The 17966-nt window shown below is 36.0% G+C and overlaps 1 protein-coding gene across 3 annotated transcripts in view; it reads left to right on the top strand.

The window, feature by feature from the left end:
* numbl (NUMB like endocytic adaptor protein) overlaps positions 1-17966 on the top strand; it is a 118798-nt gene that overhangs the window by 93334 nt on the left and 7498 nt on the right. For 2 of the 3 annotated variants that reach the window (XM_087282920.1, NM_001012375.3), the window contains 5 exon segments: positions 3372-3446; positions 10870-11010; positions 12707-12911; positions 13761-14027; positions 17524-17700. In XM_087282920.1, coding sequence (XP_087139046.1) covers positions 3372-3446; positions 10870-11010; positions 12707-12911; positions 13761-14027; positions 17524-17700 — 865 coding nt within the window. 3 annotated transcript variants of the gene reach the window in all.

Genomic DNA, 17966 nt, shown 5'->3' with positions numbered 1-17966 from the left:
AGCCAAAGCCCATTTTTGGATGTACAGTCAATTTTCTGAAGCAATAGAAACATTCTATGATTGTTATGCACATTTGTGTAATCAGCAGTAAATGGGGCTTTCAAAAACAAGATGGAGCTGCATTTACACATAGCCATAGTTATATATTATAGTTATTTATATTATAGTTATATTATTATGTAATGTTATTTAATTAATATCACATTCATTACATTAATTTCTGTGATCATTTAAAAAAGCTTGTGAAAATATCACTTTGAATTAGATGTTTTACCTTACTTTAACATCAGTCAAGTGTTTGAAATAAATCCTTCTGTAAGATTAAGCTGTATTCATGTGAATAAATGTCATGCTGAATCAATAAATGTGGTTAAATCTTCTGTTTATTCAGCAACTGCTATGGGGATTTTCTGGGTTTTTCCTTTTTCGTGGTGTATTTCGATGTGTCCACACATGAGCGCCCTCTGGCTTTTAGAGGACATATACTACTGATAACAGAACTAGAGATCTGTGCGGGACTCATTTTTTAGTCCCGATCCTGCACGGTTTTATTCCGCACTCGACTGCTCCTGCTCCTGTTGTATATTCAGCCTTTGTTCACCCACACTGCCTGAGTCTTGTGACTGCTAAAGAATTAACTTTGAGGTATTATCACATCGCGCAAAGGGTTATCTTTTTATTTTTTCCAATTTGCTTATGACTCATGAAAAAGACTCCCATACATTGGACTTGCCTGATGTGGGTTTCCTAACAGTAAACTGGCCATTTTCTAATGCAGGCTGAAGGACAGCGCATCTTCACTTAGCCCTCGCATGTTGGTAAAGCCCGCTCTGGGGACAGTTATGTAGACGATGCACACACAGACATGCACCTGCAGAAATCACTGGTCAAGCATTCATCATGTGTAACAGTCGTAAGCACTAGCTGTATCAGTGCTCAAAAAGATTGAGGAAATCACAGATATGCTGTTCTGAAATAACGTTGGGACTCGGGAGCAATATATTGTTAGACCGCCCACTTCCATTCAAATTACACTAGAGTTACTAGAGTTAATAAGTTAATGTGTGTTAGAGTAAGAGTTAGAGTTAATGTGTGTGTGGATGTTTCCCAGAGATGGGTTGCGGCTGGAAGGGCATCCGCTGCGTAAAAACTTGAGGGATAAGATGGCGGTTCATTCCGATGTGGCGATCCCAGATTAATAAAGGGACTAAGCTGACAAGAAAATGAATGAATGAATAATATAATATAATATAATATAATATAATATAATATAATATAATATAATATAATATAATATAATATAATATAATATAATGTAATGTAATGTAATGTAATGTAATATAATATATATTATGAAATAAATTAAATAAAAAAGATAATATAATTACTTAAAAATGATAAATGATAATTTAATATAATATAATATAATATAATGTAATTAAAAATAATAATAAAAAGCATAATATAATGTAAAAAAATAATATAATGAAATAAAAATAATAATATAATTAATTAAAACTATGATAATTTAACTTAATGTATAACATAATAAATAAATAAATAAAAGACTGAAACACTTTAATGCATAATTTTGCATAACCATTAAAAACCAAAACCAGACACTAAAATCAGCACTTCATTAGTGAGGACTGATGATTTAATGCTTTGAGTCTATAGAGTCTCCTTTGTTTGGAAAATCAATGGTTATGGAGCGTTTTTGTACTGTCAATTTTCATATCCTGAGCCTACAAATCTCGTAGCAGACCAGTAACACAAGCATTCTTTTTGAAACACACTTTTGTTTGTGAATCTTGTCTTGTTTCCTCCTCTGTGTGTGACTCAGGCAGTGTGTGTGTGTGGGACTCTAATGTTTTGGCGCTCCTCCATCTGTCCATGCACACTTTCCTCCTGCAGAGTCTGTCTACACACACAGTGACTTGATTTATTTTCTGTTTTTTCCCCAAACCCCCAAACTCTCCACCTCGTTCAGTCTCATCTCTCTTCTGCTGTCTGCTCAGGTCTCGATTCTGACTTTGAGGCTGTTTGTACCGTCGGCTGAATCTCTTCGGTTCTCTTGATTTATCCCATTCCTTCACTTTCACTTACTCCTCCAGTTGTTTCCAGATTAAAAGCATATTACAGTGTCTAAAGCTTTGGTCTCTGGGTAGACAGACTCAATGAAAGATTTAAAGCCTTTCGGTAATGTGCACTATACACTAAAAAAGATTATTCACTGGATTTACTATGTTATTTTAAGATAAGGGGTTGCAAACAATTTATATAGGCCAAATTTAAACAAACAAATAAATGTATGAATATTCAACTTAATTTGTGTGTTTGAATTTATATATTTATAGGTATATAATAATATTTTAATATTTTAATAATATTTTTCAGTTTTTGGTAAAATTTAACTATAAGGTTACTTTAGTTAATGTTAGGTAATGTATTAATTTTTAATAATCAAGTGGTGAATCAATTCATGCTGTAGAAATGTTGTTAATTTTTGTTAATTCGTGTTAGTAAATACATTAATTAATGGAACAACATTGTAAAGTCTTACCAAGTTTTTAATATTAATATAATTTGAAACATATACATTATTGTTTAATACACTCAGCCCTATATTAGATACACACGTCCAACTGCTTAACGCATATTTCTAATCAGGCAATCACATGGCAGCAACTCAATGCATTTAGGCATGTAGAATAATAATAATAATAATAATAATAATAATAATAATAATAATAATAATAATAATAATAATAATAATAATGCATTGTCATTATTATAATTATAGGTTCAACAAAAACTAAAAAAAGTTATTAAAATGTTTAAACTTACAACAAGAGCTGCTAATAATAATAATATCAATAATAATAATAATAATAATAATAATAATAATAATAATAATGCATTGTCATTATTATAATTATAGGTTCAACAAAAACTAAAAAAAGTTATTAAAATGTCTAAACTTACAACAAGAGCTGCTAATATTAATAATATCAATAATAATAATAATAATAATAATAATAATAATTACAATAATACATTTTAAAAATTGACATTATAAATAAAAAATTATCATTTTTAAAACCCATTTTACATTTTTCAATTTGAGAAATGTCAAACTTAGTAAATAATAAAGGCAGTAGTAGTATTAGTACAGTATAGAATGTTAACCAATAAGCCCTCATCACTGAAACGTGTCTGGTTTCTGCATTTCATCACAGCTCAGCATGTTGTTGGACAAAAGCTGAAACTTTCACAGAATTTTTTTATGCTAGCAAATAAAAAGCTCTGTGGTACTGCTGAGATCCCAGTGTGTCTAAAGATTGATGTTGTTTCAATTTTTCTACCCTCAGAGTGGGAAAAAGACAGTGAAGGCTGTGCTCTGGGTGTCTGCTGATGGCCTGAGAGTAGTGGACGACAAAACCAAGGTAAGTGTGCTTTGGTTTTTTGTGCTTAAGCTTGTTTTGTAGAGGGTTCATTGAAATTCATTAAAGAAGCCATAAACTCTAGAATCACAATTCCCTTGATTTTTTGATATTTAAGAGGTCACTGTACTACAAAATCATCCTGTATGTTTTAGAGTTCAGAAATTTCCCGTTTTTATAAAACAGCTTATAATTAAGATATTATATATGCAATTAAGTGGATACTACTACTATAAAAGTTAAACATGCTAGTTTTTTTATCTTTTTGGTGATGATCTGAAATGAAACCGAAATTGATATTTTAAGTGTGACGCTGTTGTCATGACAACCAGTTAGTATAATCGAACCAGTTTGTTGTAACTGGGTGACACTCTTGATTGTGTTCATTTTGCTCCTGTCCAAAAAAAGCGTTTTGTTTGATTTTTAAGAAATAGTTGTATTTGTTTATAGGGTTGGGCGATGTCGACCAATTTGGCATCGTACAATGTCTAATGTGAAATGTTGCGATGGAAGATGGCATCGTCATCTTAAGCAGCGGTGAATTAATTATTTCTGAATAATCATTTAATTCATAACAAATTAATTATTTGTAGCCAACCGTTTCAACTAACCTGGTTTTTGTTTTACCCATAACCAAATCATACATAAAGATAAGTTACACACAAATTACTACCTGTCAATCACTTCCGTGTGACTCTGGCATGAATAGGGTTCTGTGTCGTTATAGTGGCATCAACAAACTTGGTAAAAAAGGTGCACAACCAACAGGAACCAACTAACACTATCTGAGGTATTTGCTAAAATTACTAAGTATAAACGTGAAAGTGAAAGATTGAAGCAGTGTACTGATGCTGTGACACATTCCCTGACAGATTCAAAAGACCGAAGAGTCACCTGCTGACTGCTGGAGCTCAAACGCGCGCATACACTGCAGCGCGTGCCTGTGTGTGTGGTGTGTGTGTGTGTGTTTGTGGTCACATGGATTGCGTTTTCAGCAGCATAATGCGGAAAGAGGGCTTTTCAGAAATGCTAGATGAAACGGCAGTGTGGATGTGCATCGTTTTTATTCTAAAATAACATTTAAAGTTAAGATGTATTAGTGTAAACGGGGACTGAGTGTGTATTTTTCACGAGCAGGTTGCTGCTGCAATGGGGGTGGAGGATTGTGATGCCGGCTCAGCATGGTGAAATCTATTGGCCATAGGCGATTGACGATGGCATCGTCTATCGACCCAACCATAGTTGTCCAAAAATTTTACTTCGATTTGGTTCCTTATTTACCATGGGTCGCCACAGCGGAATGAACCGCCAACCATTCCAGCATATGTTTGAGGCTAAAGATGCCCTTCCAGCAGCAACCCAGTACTGAGAAACACCAATACACTCTCACATTCACACACACTCATACACTACAGCCAATTTAGTTGATTCAGTTTGCCTGTAGCGCATGTCTTTGGATTGTGGTGAAACCGGAGTACCCAGAGGAAATCCATGCACAGGGAGAACATGCAAACTCCACACAGAAACGCCAACTGACCCAGCCAGGGCTCAAACCAGTGACCTTCTTGCTGTAAAGCAACAGCACTACCTACTGCTCCTCCGCGTCACCTATGTTATATTATATTATATTAATTTGCTATGAGGGAACTAGGGTTGGGTGTGTTGACCAATTTGGCATCATAGGATCTCTAATGTGAAACATCGCAATGGACAATTGCATTGTCGTCATAGGCGAAGATGAATTAACTTTTTGTAGCCTACAGTTTCAACTACCTGACCCGCATGGTCTTTATTTTACTCATAAACAAATCATAAATAAATAGAGATAAGTTACCACTTAAATTACCACCTGCCAATCACTTTTTCCACGGGAGGTTGGTTGGTAAAAAACCTCAGAGGGGCGCATGACACTGTGTTTGGCTGTGTGTGTGTGTGTGGCTGTGTGTGTGTGTGTGTGTGTAGTCATGTGATGTGTGTTTTCAGCAGACGGAGGGCTGTTCAGAAATGCTAGGTAAAACACGGTGTGGATGTGGATCATTTTTGTTTTTAAGTGACATTTAATACTAAGACCTATTGATGTAAACAGGGCCTGTTGTGTGTATTTTTCGCCAGTGGGTTTGCGAAAGGGCGGGGCTGAGGATTGGCTCAGCATCGTGTTATCTATTGGCCATCAGCAATGGATGACGGTATTGTCTATCAGCCCAACCCTATGGGAATGATGCACAAAAAAGCACCGCCCCTAGTTTTATGTCATGCCTACACAATGACATGAAAGTCAACTTAAAAACTTTCGGTTCACACTGATTTTAAATGAATTATGACTTGTTTTTCAGAGACTTAAAAACTCGTTATTAATGTATTTTTTAAATACAAAACACACTTAAAAAATGATTTATGTATATGCATATTTATTTAAACCAAGTTTTGTTATAATAAGCAATTGTTCTAGACATTGATAACTTTGATAAAATTAACAACCCCTGATGTAGACCCTCAGACACATACAGACGTTTACATCGGTGGGCATGCATCCATCCTGTCAAAAATGTTACAAATGCAAAACTGTCAGCCAACCATAGCAGTGGGTGTTTACCTCTGATCTACACTCAGCCATACCTATTTATACAGTGTGTTTAGAAGAGGAGTGCCAAGGCAGGACAGAGACATTCATTCATTTTTTCTCAGCTTAGTCCCTTATTTATCAGGGGTCACCACTGTGGAATGAACCACCAACTATTTCCCCATATGATTTACGCAGAGGATGCCCTGCATAAACACCCATACATTCTGATTTTAGGCTAATTTAGTTTATCCAATTCACATATACTACATGTTTTTGGACTGTGGGGAAAACCAGAGCACCTGGAGCAAACCCATACAAAAACTGGAAGAACATGCAAATTCCACACAGAAACGCCAACTGACCCAGCCAGGACTCGAACCAGCAACCTTCTTGCTGTGAGGCGACTGTGCCACCGTGCCGCCCAGGACAGAAATATTTGCTTCTAAATAAAGTTTTTCATAAAAAAATCTAGATTCCATCAAAAGTGAACCACAGAGAACAGTACAAACTAAAAAGGCAGTTCATGACCCCTTTAATAAGAGAGTTTAAAAAGCCTTTGAAGCCCCAAAGAGCCGTCAATTAGCCGAGTCTGTCAGTGCAAGAGAAAAACTGCAGGAAACACACAACAAGCGGTAGGAGGAAGCTGGCTGAGCTCCAGAAGAGCCGTCACATGATCGTCCCACTCCATGATGCATCACTCAGACACGACATGACTTTTAAGGCCAAGGGTTCCCATGCCTCTCATGGCTGGATTTTTCCTTTTCAAAGTTTGGGGATTAATGGAACATCCTTCCCTCACACAAAACCCGGAAAGTTAACCAGAAAAGGTCAAAGGCCTCCCATAATAGCTTCAATTATGCCCTGTTTTTCCTTTTCAATGCACACAGTCAAAGGCGGAAAGCCACAAAGTTCTCTTTTTTTGTTTCTCGTCAGGCCTCAGACTCCAGCATTCACTTGCTGTGCTCTTCTGGTAATCGTCCTGTATGTATGAGTCAACAGGGACAAATAATCCTTCCTGCCGCCGTCACACACACACACACCACCTGTGTGTCCTGTTCTGCTCCTCCACTCTCTCCTGATAAACTCACGATTAATCAAATTTTGGTTACATTCTGATTCTGTTTAAGCTTTCGTTTTAGGTCAGGTCAGGATCTCAAAAAACATGAATGCAGCAAGACTGTATAAATCACAACATATTGCAACCCCAAATCACAAAAATGTTGGGAATGTATGGAAAGTGTTTATTTTGACATTTATTTTGACTTGTATTTCATTGCAGACTATATGAACAAAAAATATTTCATGTTTTGTCTGGTCTACTTCATTTGTTGACAACAAAATTTCATTGTAAATGTACAGTGCATCCAGAAAGTATTCAAAGCGCTTCCCTTTTTACACATTTTTAATATTACAGCCTTATTCCAAAATAGATTAAATTCATTTATTTCCTCAAAATTCTACACACAATACCCCATAATGACAATGTGAAAAAAGATTTTTTTTAATTGTTGCAAATTTATTAAAAATAAAAGACGTGAAAAATCACATGTACAGAAGTATTCACAGCCTTTGTTTAATACTTTGTTGCTGCACCTTTAGCAGCAATTACAGCCTCAGATCTTTTTGAATATGATGACACAAGCTTGGCACACCTGTCTTTGGGAATATTTGCCCATTCATCTTTGCAGCACTTCTCAAGCTCTTTCAGGTTGGATTTTTCTGATCAATAGGATTAAGTCTGGGCTCTGTCTGGGCCACTCAAGGACATTCATCGAGTTGTTGTGAAGCCACTCCATTGATATTTTGGCTGTGTGCTTTGGGTCATTGTCCTCCAGAAAGATAAACGTCGCCCTAGTTTGAGGTCAAGAGCACTGAAGTAGGTTTTTTTTCAGGATGTTACTGCACATTGCTGCATTCATATTTCCCTCTATCCTAACTAGTCTTCTACTTCCTGCTGCTGAAAAACATCCCCACAGCATGATGCTGCCACCATCATGCTTCACTGTAGAGAGGGTGTTAGCCTTGTGATGAGCGATGCCTGGTTTTCTCCAAACGTAACGTTTGGCATTAACTCCAAAGAGTTAAATTTTATCCTCATCATACCAGAGAATTTAGTTTCTTATGGTCTGAAAGTCCTTCAGATGCCTTTTGGCAAATTTCAGGCGAGCAGTGGCTTCCGTCTGGCTCCTTTATCATACACGCCTGATTGGTGGATTGCTGCACAGATGGTTGTCCTTCTGTAAGGTTCTCTCTCAACAGAAGAACACTGGAGCTCAGACAGAGTGACCATCGGGTTATTGATCTCCCTGACTAAGGCCCCTTTCCCCCGATCACTCAGCTTAGATGGCCGGCCAGCTCAAAGAAGAGTCCTGGTGGTTTCAAACATTTTCCCGTTACGGATGATGGAGGCCACTGTGCTTATTGGAACTTTCAGAGCAGCAGAAATTTTTCTGTAACCTTGCATGCAGGTGTATGCCTTTTTTTAAATAGTGTCCAATCAACTGAATTTACCACAGGTGAACTTCAATTAAGCTGCTGAAACATCTCAAGGCTGATTTATACTTCTGCTTTAAGTGCACGCGTATGCTACGGTGCAGCCTAGGCGTTGACGCATAGCCCTACGCCGTCGGCGTCGCTGACATGCACCTCTCAAAAAATTTAACTACACGTTGCCACAACATGTAGCACAAGCTCTGTAATTGGTTGGCTTGGTAGCGCTGACGAGTCAGGGCGGGACCGAGAGCCGCGCGAGCGGTGCGAGCTCGATGGAGCGATTGTTTACAAGTGTGGAGTCCCGTGAAGGAGGGCCAGATGGAAAGTTTTGTTTTGTGTTTACCTCATAGTTAAAGTTGTTACATGTCCGCCGGTTCCTGCCTCAAAACGAGCGAGTTTGAGCCACTTGTACATTCAGGAAGCGTTCAGAAAAAAACAAAACAGCAGCGAAGAAACTCGACACCGAGGAACATTAACACCTCACTGTCCACTAGCGTTTTGGAAGTGTTAATGCAGACCAACAGTGACTGCGCGCAGAAGTATAATGCAAAGCTACACGCATTGCATGCACCGTGGATTAAGCCTGGTTTATACTTCTGTCTGACGTAACCCATGGTGTCTGCATCGCACGTAGCTGTGCATTTATACTTCTGTGCGCTGTCTCTGTTGGTCTGCATTAACACTTCCAAAACGCTAGTTGGCAGTAAGGTGTTAATGTGTCTTTGTGTCAAGTTTCTTCGCTGGTGTTTTGTTTTTTCTGAACGCTTCCTAAATGTACAAGTGGCTCAAACTTGCTCATTTTGAGGCAGGAACCAGCGGATGTGCAACAACTTTAACTATGAGGTAAACACAAAACAAAACTTTCCATCCAGAGTTCCTTTACAGTACTCTGCACTTGTAAACACTCGCCCCATCAGGCTCGCGCAGCTCTCGGTCCCGCCCAGACTCGTTATCGCTACCAAGCCGACCAATGACAGAGCTTGCGCTACGTGTCGTTGTGACGTGTAGTTAGATTTTTTGAGAGGTGTGCGTCAGCGACGCATTATGGGATATTGTGTGTAGAATTTTGAGAAAATAAATGAATTTAATCCATTTTGGAATAAGGCTGTAAAATAAAAAAATGTGGAAAAAGTGAAGCGCTATGAATACCTTCTGGATGCACTGCTTATATTTTCCTGTCATTTAGATTTACAACAATTTTATGTCTTTCTAAATATTTTCCAATTAATGTTTAACAGAGCGAAGAATTTTTCACAGTGTTTCCTATAATATTTTTTATCTGAGAGAGACTTATTTGTGTTAGTTCGGCTAAAATAAAAGTTTTGAATTCATTTAAAACCATTTTGACTGAGCAATATTTTTTTCCCGACTGTCTACAGAAGTATTGTTATACAATAACTTGCCTAATTAACCCAGTTAAGTCTTTAAACTGCACTTTAAGCTGAATACTAGTATCTTGAAACATAGCTAGTAAAATATTATGACAAAGATCAGTTATTAGAAATGAGTTATTAAAACTATTATGTTTAAGAATGTGTTGAAAAAAAATCTTCTATCCGTTTAACAGAAATTGGCAAGAAAAATATACTGAGGCTAATAATTCAGGAGTGCTAAAAATTCTGACTTCAACTGTATATTGTCCACAGTAATCAAGCATCTCGGCTTCACTCATCAGTAGTCATTCTAGTCAAAGTGTTATTGACAGGAGACTAGACTGTTTTATTTCTGAGTCAGCTTTCCTGGACCTATAAACTTGATTTCCCGTCCGCTGTAAAGCCCATTGAGCAGGCTTTGAGAGCTCTGATGGGCCCTTTAGTCAGTAATGGGCTGACAGTGAACCGGGCCCCTCACCTCTTGTACTCGTCTCTTTAGCTCATGCATTATGGAGGAACTGTGGCCCCTGACTAGGAAACACTAGCCACTGTTTCACTGGGAGGTCCAGGACACACAAAAGTCTTCACTCATGTTAGGACAATAGTCAGGAAAAAAAAGCCCAGCGTGTGGTGCTTTGGTCAGAGACGGAGGATCATGGACACGGACTCCTAGTTTCTGTGAATTAAAATAAATGTTGGTTTCGTAATTGTTTTTATTATTTTTTTGTCATTTGCACCAAATGTATTATATTATATTATATTATATTATATTATATTATATTATATTATATTATATTATATTATATTATATTATATTATATTATATTATATTATATGCATTTATTTAAGCTTCTGGAAAGAAACTGGGAAATAATACTAGTACTAATAATCCATATAACAATTATTTACAAATAATGATTAAATAGATACTTTCAATATACTTTCCATTGTATTGTTCCTTAAGATGCCACAAACAGTTTTTTTTTTTTCTCTGCAGGACCTGATTGTGGATCAGACGATTGAAAAGGTGTCATTCTGTGCCCCGGACCGTAACTACGACAAGGCTTTCTCTTACATCTGCCGTGACGGAACAACCCGCCGCTGGATGTGCCACTGCTTCATGGCCCTGAAGGACTCGGTGAGGAGAACAAAACGATTAATCCTTCATTCCCCGCAAAGTGGGATTAAACAGGGATTATAGCAGTGTGATCTCAACCGGAAGAACTGCTTAAACACCATTATCTGCACTTGGGAAACACTAAAAATAAGATCATATCACAACACACCATTACTAGTCTAGACAAAAACAACATATGATGTTTTTATCCATCCTATCCCAAAACAAGAAACAAACAAACACTGACTAATACTAAATAAATAATAAGAAATATCTAAACATTTAAAAATGGTTGTAAAAAAAATTGTAGTGTTTTTCAAATTAAAGTGTCAAGTTTTTTTTCCTGAATCAAGTTTATTTTTCACATCTTATGACTAACAGTTTTTTCCGTTATTAAATCTATCGTCAAATTTATGTATCTTTAAATCTACAGTAAAATTTATGTGTCCTTAAATTTGTAGTCAAATGTAGGTATCTTAAAATCTATAGTCGAACATATGTGTCTTTAAATCTGTGGTTATATATATGTGTCTTTAAATCTGTGGTTAAATATATGTGTCTTTAGATCTATAGTCAAATATATGTCTTTAAATCTATAGTCAAATATATGTCTTTAAATTTATAGTCAAATATATGTCTGTAAATCTATAGTCAAATATATGTGTCTTTAAATCTATAGTCAAATATATGTCTTTAAATCTTTAGTCAAATATATGTCTTTAAATCTATAGTCAAATATATGTCTTTAAATCTATAGTCAAATATATGTGTCTTTAAATCTATAGTCAAATATAGGTGTCTTTAAATCTAAAGTCAAATATAGGTATTTTTAAATCTATAAACAAATATAAGTATCTTTAAATCCATAGTCAAATATATGTAACTTTAAATCTATAGGCAAATGTACAGTTGAAGTCAGAATTATTCACTATACCTATATTCCTATAACAAGGAAATTTTCACAGTATGTCTGAAAATATTTTTTTTCTTCTGGAGAAAGTCTTATTTGTTTTATTTCAGCTAGAATAAAAGAAGATTTTTATTTTTTAAAAACCATTTTAAGATCAAAATTATTAGCCCCTTTAAGCACATTTTTTTCCCAATAGTCAACTGAACATTCGGGGGGCGAATAATTCAGGAGAGCTAATAATTCTAACTTCAACTTTATGAGTCTTTAAATCTATAGTCAAATATTGGTATCTTTAAATCTATAGTCAAATATAGGTATCTTTACATCTATAGTCCGATATAGGTATCTGCAAATATACAGTCAAATATTGGCATCTTTAAATCTATGTATTAGGGACATTCTACCACAAACGTAAATTACCTATCCTTTAAATGAAAACATAAATACAGTGAAGAAAAGTATTTCATGCCAAAAATTTCTAAAATTGTTTTATGTTTAATCAACTTAAAATTTTAAAAACTATTAAGTTAACTTAATTGATTTGCCTTGGGACAACATGAAGGGAATGTGTGAAACCCAATATATATTACAGTTATAGTGTATATTTACAGTTATAGTGTATATTTACAGTTATAGTGTATATTTACAGTTATAGTGTATATTTACAGTTATAGTGTATATTTACCCAGTATGTATTACATATACAGTGTATACTTAACTCAACACAAATTATTAATGTTTACATTTTTATTTGGAGCATATTGTATTGTGATGATGCTAATGTGAGTTGATTGCCCTGATGGTCAGGGCGAGCGTCTCAGTCATGCAGTGGGATGTGCGTTCGCCGCCTGCCTGGAGCGGAAGCAGCGCAGAGAAAAGGAGTGTGGCGTCACAGCCTCTTTCGATGCCAGCAGAACATCATTTGTGAGGGAAGGTTCATTTCGCGTGTCCTCCGCCGCACAACAGAGTGACCGCGAGGACATCATGAAGCAGATTCAAGACAAGAAGAAAGGTCAGTCCAACTCACAAACACAATGCTTACTGGGAGGAATGACTAAACTAGTAAAACTGAAACCAGACTCTATCATAAATCAAAATAAAAATACAAATTTCAGAACATTTGAAACATTTCAGAACATTTGAGCCCCGCTTACTATTACAGAAGCCAATCATTGATTGCTATAAAGTGATGATTCTCCAGGGGAGGGGCTCAGAACACCTGTGAGTTTCTGCAAATGTTGTGTGATTCTAGCGTTTAGAAATGAAACTAAAGAGACAGTTGTTGTTTAATTTAATTGGCGATTCCTAATTTGTAATTTAATTGTAAGCTTGGCAAGCTATTTCGTAGAATTAAATAGTTTCCCTATTCAAACAGTATCTCAAAGCATACTGCCCAAGAGGTGCTTCAGAGATGGCCGCCAGGTGAAACTTGCCCTAATCCTTTTATGCATACGATCACACTGGTGTGATCAGCCTTTGCTTGTCCCTCAAGCATACGATCACACCAGATCACACACACAAAAAATTGCTGTCAATGATTTGAATGGTTTGTTCATCTGCCAAAAATGTTAATTACTAGGCAGTAACTAGGCATGTTTAACAACAGTTAGAAGTTTATTTGTTAAATGTACTTGTTTTTAACTGTAATATGTTGCCTTTATATTGCTTTGAGTTCAGTCTTTGTTTAAAAAAATATTTTATTTTTATAACAAATAGGTTAAATAAATAAAAAATACTCAATTAAAATTAAACAAAACCATTAATGAAGTAAACTAAATTTAAACTGAGATTTAAAATTATACAGAAAATACTATTGAAATGATATTATAATTGACAGATCAATGAATTTTCCTCTATCTAGAAATGTGTGGGATTTCTGCATTGCCGCCTGGAAATGCATCTCCTCCAGAAGGGGCGGGGTCACCGGGTGAGAGGGCGGAGCCAGGTGGCCCTCACGCCATTCCACGCAGACACGCCCCCATCGAGCAGCTGGTGCGACAGGGATCCTTCAGAGGCTTTCCTCAACTCAGCCAGAAGAACTCGCCGTTCAAACGACAGCTTTCTCTGCGTCTCAATGATCTCCCGTCAACCCTGCAGCGCAAGACCGACTTCCAGACCAAGAACCCAGGTCAGTTTGTGTACTTGAGCAGCACTTTGATAGAGTAAACACTCATGTGGTCTAATGTTTAAACAGCTACTCTTCAGTTACTGACCAAACACTTCAGATGTTCATTACTAAATGAAGCAGTATTTTTGAAAAATCTCTTGAACTATTCAGTGACAAGTACATTTTAATGGGTACACCACCTACTGGCAGAAGAGTGTAATTGCTACAAACTTCATTTGAAAGGTCAATCTGAATTATAAGCATGTATACCAGAAGCCTTACTGTAATCTGAATGTTTGCGATACAGAAAAAAATTAGACAGATTAAAAAAACTAAAGACCATTTCATTCAGTCTGTTACAGATTTAAATGTATCATTGTGATCATAACATGCAAATCATATTTTTGTAGGTTTTTAAATCAAGATTGTAAACGTTTAAAGATTAATTGTGCCTCTATTTCAAATAAAGGGATCATTGATTCAATTGAGTGATCAGTTTTTTTTTAAAGACAATTACTTGCTTCATTTCTGAATGAATCAGCTGTTTAAAATGAATTGCTTGATTAAATGATTCAGTGATCCACTTAAGACAGGCACTTATATATAAATAAATCAAGTTTTAAATGAATCACTTAGATTAATGATTCAGTAAATCACCTAATCATCTATTTTAAATGAATCATTTGAATGAATGATAATGATGTAATGTTTAAATAATTTACCAATTAAAACGCACGAAGGTCATGTGAGCATCAGGAAGAACACAGCATCTCATTTCTCAGAGGACACGTTCTCTGCCCTCATTGTCTCCCGAGTTCTCCACAAGAACGCAAGTCCATTCTCTGCGTTCTTGGAATTAAGAAAGAGCCAATGGTTCAGTGAACCACTCAAGAAAAGCACTTGCTTCATTTCAAACTGAATCAGCTGTTTTAAATGAATCACTTGAATAAATAATTCACCAAATCACTAAAGTCAGGCTTACTTTCTAAATTTATTCAGTGAGTAACTGAAGACAGGCACTTGCTTAATTTCTAAATGAATCAGTTGTTTTAAAGTAATCAATTCGATGAATGATTCAGTGAATCACTTAAGACAGCTACTAAATCAGCTGTTTTAAATGAATCGGTTGAATGAATGATTCAGCGAATCACCCAATAAATACACTTACTGGTGGTTTTAGTGTTATATTTATTTATTCATGACAGTCCTTAACAAAAATACCACCACAAAAAATACACTGAGTGAAATATATAATCTAATATTCATTCTGGAAAAAAACAGCAACAATATTATGTCTTTTTTATATTGTTCATGCCTAGTATTTGTGCATCCCTGTGTTGAACTAAAGCACATGAATTATGATCCGAGTGTAAATGTATATTGACTGAGTACAGATTCTCCAGATAATAGCCCTGAGCATCTTATCTCACACCATTTACCATATGTGCATCATCAACCTGAGGACTTCAGCATGTAAAATGCAGCTTATGCTCCGTCTGCATACAAATAAACACAAAAGCACTTCTCCGCTTACGCTGAAACCTTATGATAGCAGCCATAAAGTCATTTAAGCAAACCATAAACTGCAGCATTTAGCAGTATATCTGTGCCTTGCATCGATCTGTTCAGTGCGGCGCTGTATTAATAACATGTTTTGCAGAGAATTGTGCTGCTGTTTCTAATCTTTGACTTACTTCGCTCGAGTAGATTGGAAAAGGGCAGTTATGAGTCATGTCTTCAACAGCACTGTATGACTCTGGTTCAGCCGTGAATAATGTAAACCACTAAATGTGTACGCTTGAGGACGTCACTTCGTGTAGTGCAGATGTTTGTGGAAAAGATGCTTTGTACTGTAGCTGAGACTGGAAAAACATAACTGGACATATTCCATTATATTTATCATGAAAGATCACAGAATAAAACAAAAGTAGTGCTGTACAGCAAATCGAATGACAATAGTGCATTCTGTGAGATTATATAAGTCTTATAGGGATAGTTTACAAAAAAAGTCAATCCTGTCATTATTTACTCACACTTGTTACAAACCAGTTTTGAGTTTTTTGTTTTTGTTTTGTTGAGCACAAAAGAAGATACACTGAAGAATGTTGGAAAACTGTAATCACTGACTTTCATAGTGCTTTGTTTTTTTTCTTACTATTGAAGCCAATGAGGTTTTTTACATATTTTTTTACATATATTACATATTACATATTTATTATTAAACTGAACAAAAAAAAAACTGTTTTTCTTTTTACTAGTAAAGAGTGAGTAAATGGTGGCAGAATACTTTTTTGTGAAGTATCCCTTTCAACTCAGTCTTCTTCATGACAGAACCATGGTTTAACTGTTAAAGTTTCACTTTGCTCCTCTGAGTTCAGGCAACCACGTGACTATAAAGCCTAAAGGCTGATTTGAACCGTTCTCTAACTAAAAGCAACAGCACACGATAGAAGAAATATTTACCATACTAAAAAAGTTTTTGTCCCAACCTACACCTGAAATTTCTATTTTAAAAATGGCATTTATTTCCCACTGGTGAACAACAGGATAAATGAAAATGATCACATCAGGTACAGGTACACCTCATGTGCTTGATTGTGCACCTCATGAGTTTGAATGCCATTTTACCTGACATTTATTGTCGTATACTGAAAGCAGCAGCGGATAGTTCACCTCAGATCTTGAAAATAAAATAAACCGTTTAAAATTGAACTTCAGAACTTCAGGTCAAGCTACGTAAACACATATCAATTATTCAGCATGTACAAATAATAATGCTAAAGAGGTATTAATTAGATTGTAAACTTTATTATTTCTCTGGAGTGCAGTACAGTAATGTTTTTCTGTGCTTCTGAATGGCTGTATTTAAATTTCTGTCATGTTTTTTCTGAGCAGCCAAATTGCTTATCACTGCAAATCTCGTTATGTAGCGTGTTGTTAGAACACAGAGTTACAATAAACTGCTGTTCTAATGTTTACTTTTGAAATATTTAGATTATTTGCTAATTAATAACCTCATGTGAAACTCCGGAGAACTACATGCATTTCGGTCTCGGACACATTCTCTGAGAGCCTTCATGATTGAATGAAATACGTGGTTTTCCTTATAAGGCAAACAAGGCTGCTGAAATATAATTGGCTAAAGTGGCATTGGGCGGGTAAAAAGAACCTAAACAAAAACAGAGTTTCTGCCATGTAGCAAACATTTATAAAACAGATTAATTCCAGTCAATCCTTTAGAAACCATTCTAATATAATGATTTGGCACACAAGAAACATTTACTGTTATTATTATCAGTGTTGAAAACAGATGTGCTGCTTAATGTTTTTGTTGAAAATGGGATGCATTTAATAGAAATGAAAATAGAACAGTATTTTCTTGCTACTCCTTATTTTTGGTCATTGCATAGCTAACTAACTAACTAATAAAAAAAAAAAAAAGACAAGATCTGCATGCATGTCCTGCAGAATGATGCTCAGAGCTGTGATTGAGCTGGAGTCTGTGCTTTTGTCTCAGTTCCAGAGATGGATCTGACAGTGGCTGGAGAGGCGGACAGCATTAACGCTCTGTGCAGCCAAATCAATAGCTCTTTCACCAAACCATCTGAAGACCTGTGTGCCAAAACCACCAACAACTGCTTACCCATCAGCTGCGCTCCACCTGCCATCCCTCCTCCACCTGCCCCTCCTCAAGGTACCAGACCACACCGGCCAACACAAACACATGATGCAGAACATGGGCTGAAATAAGCCTCACACTGATATGAGTAAAAAAGATGAGGACTCGGATGAGGAAATAAACATGAACTGAATTATCTGTAGAGCTGCTTCATAGCTGAATCACATTTCGTTTCTATCTGATGTATTTTGCAACATCAGCACTGTTACCATTTAAAGGAAGTGCTCTGCATTTATTGCTTTTTGCTCTGTGATATTTACTAATGGTTTGAAAGCTTAAGG

Source organism: Danio rerio, chromosome 15, assembly GCF_052040795.2.
Source record: "Danio rerio strain M-AB ecotype USA chromosome 15, GRCz13ab, whole genome shotgun sequence".
Classification (NCBI taxonomy): Eukaryota; Metazoa; Chordata; class Actinopteri; order Cypriniformes; family Danionidae; genus Danio; species Danio rerio.
Note: the sequence above shows the minus strand (reverse complement) of the source record. Positions and strands in the feature narration are given on the sequence as shown.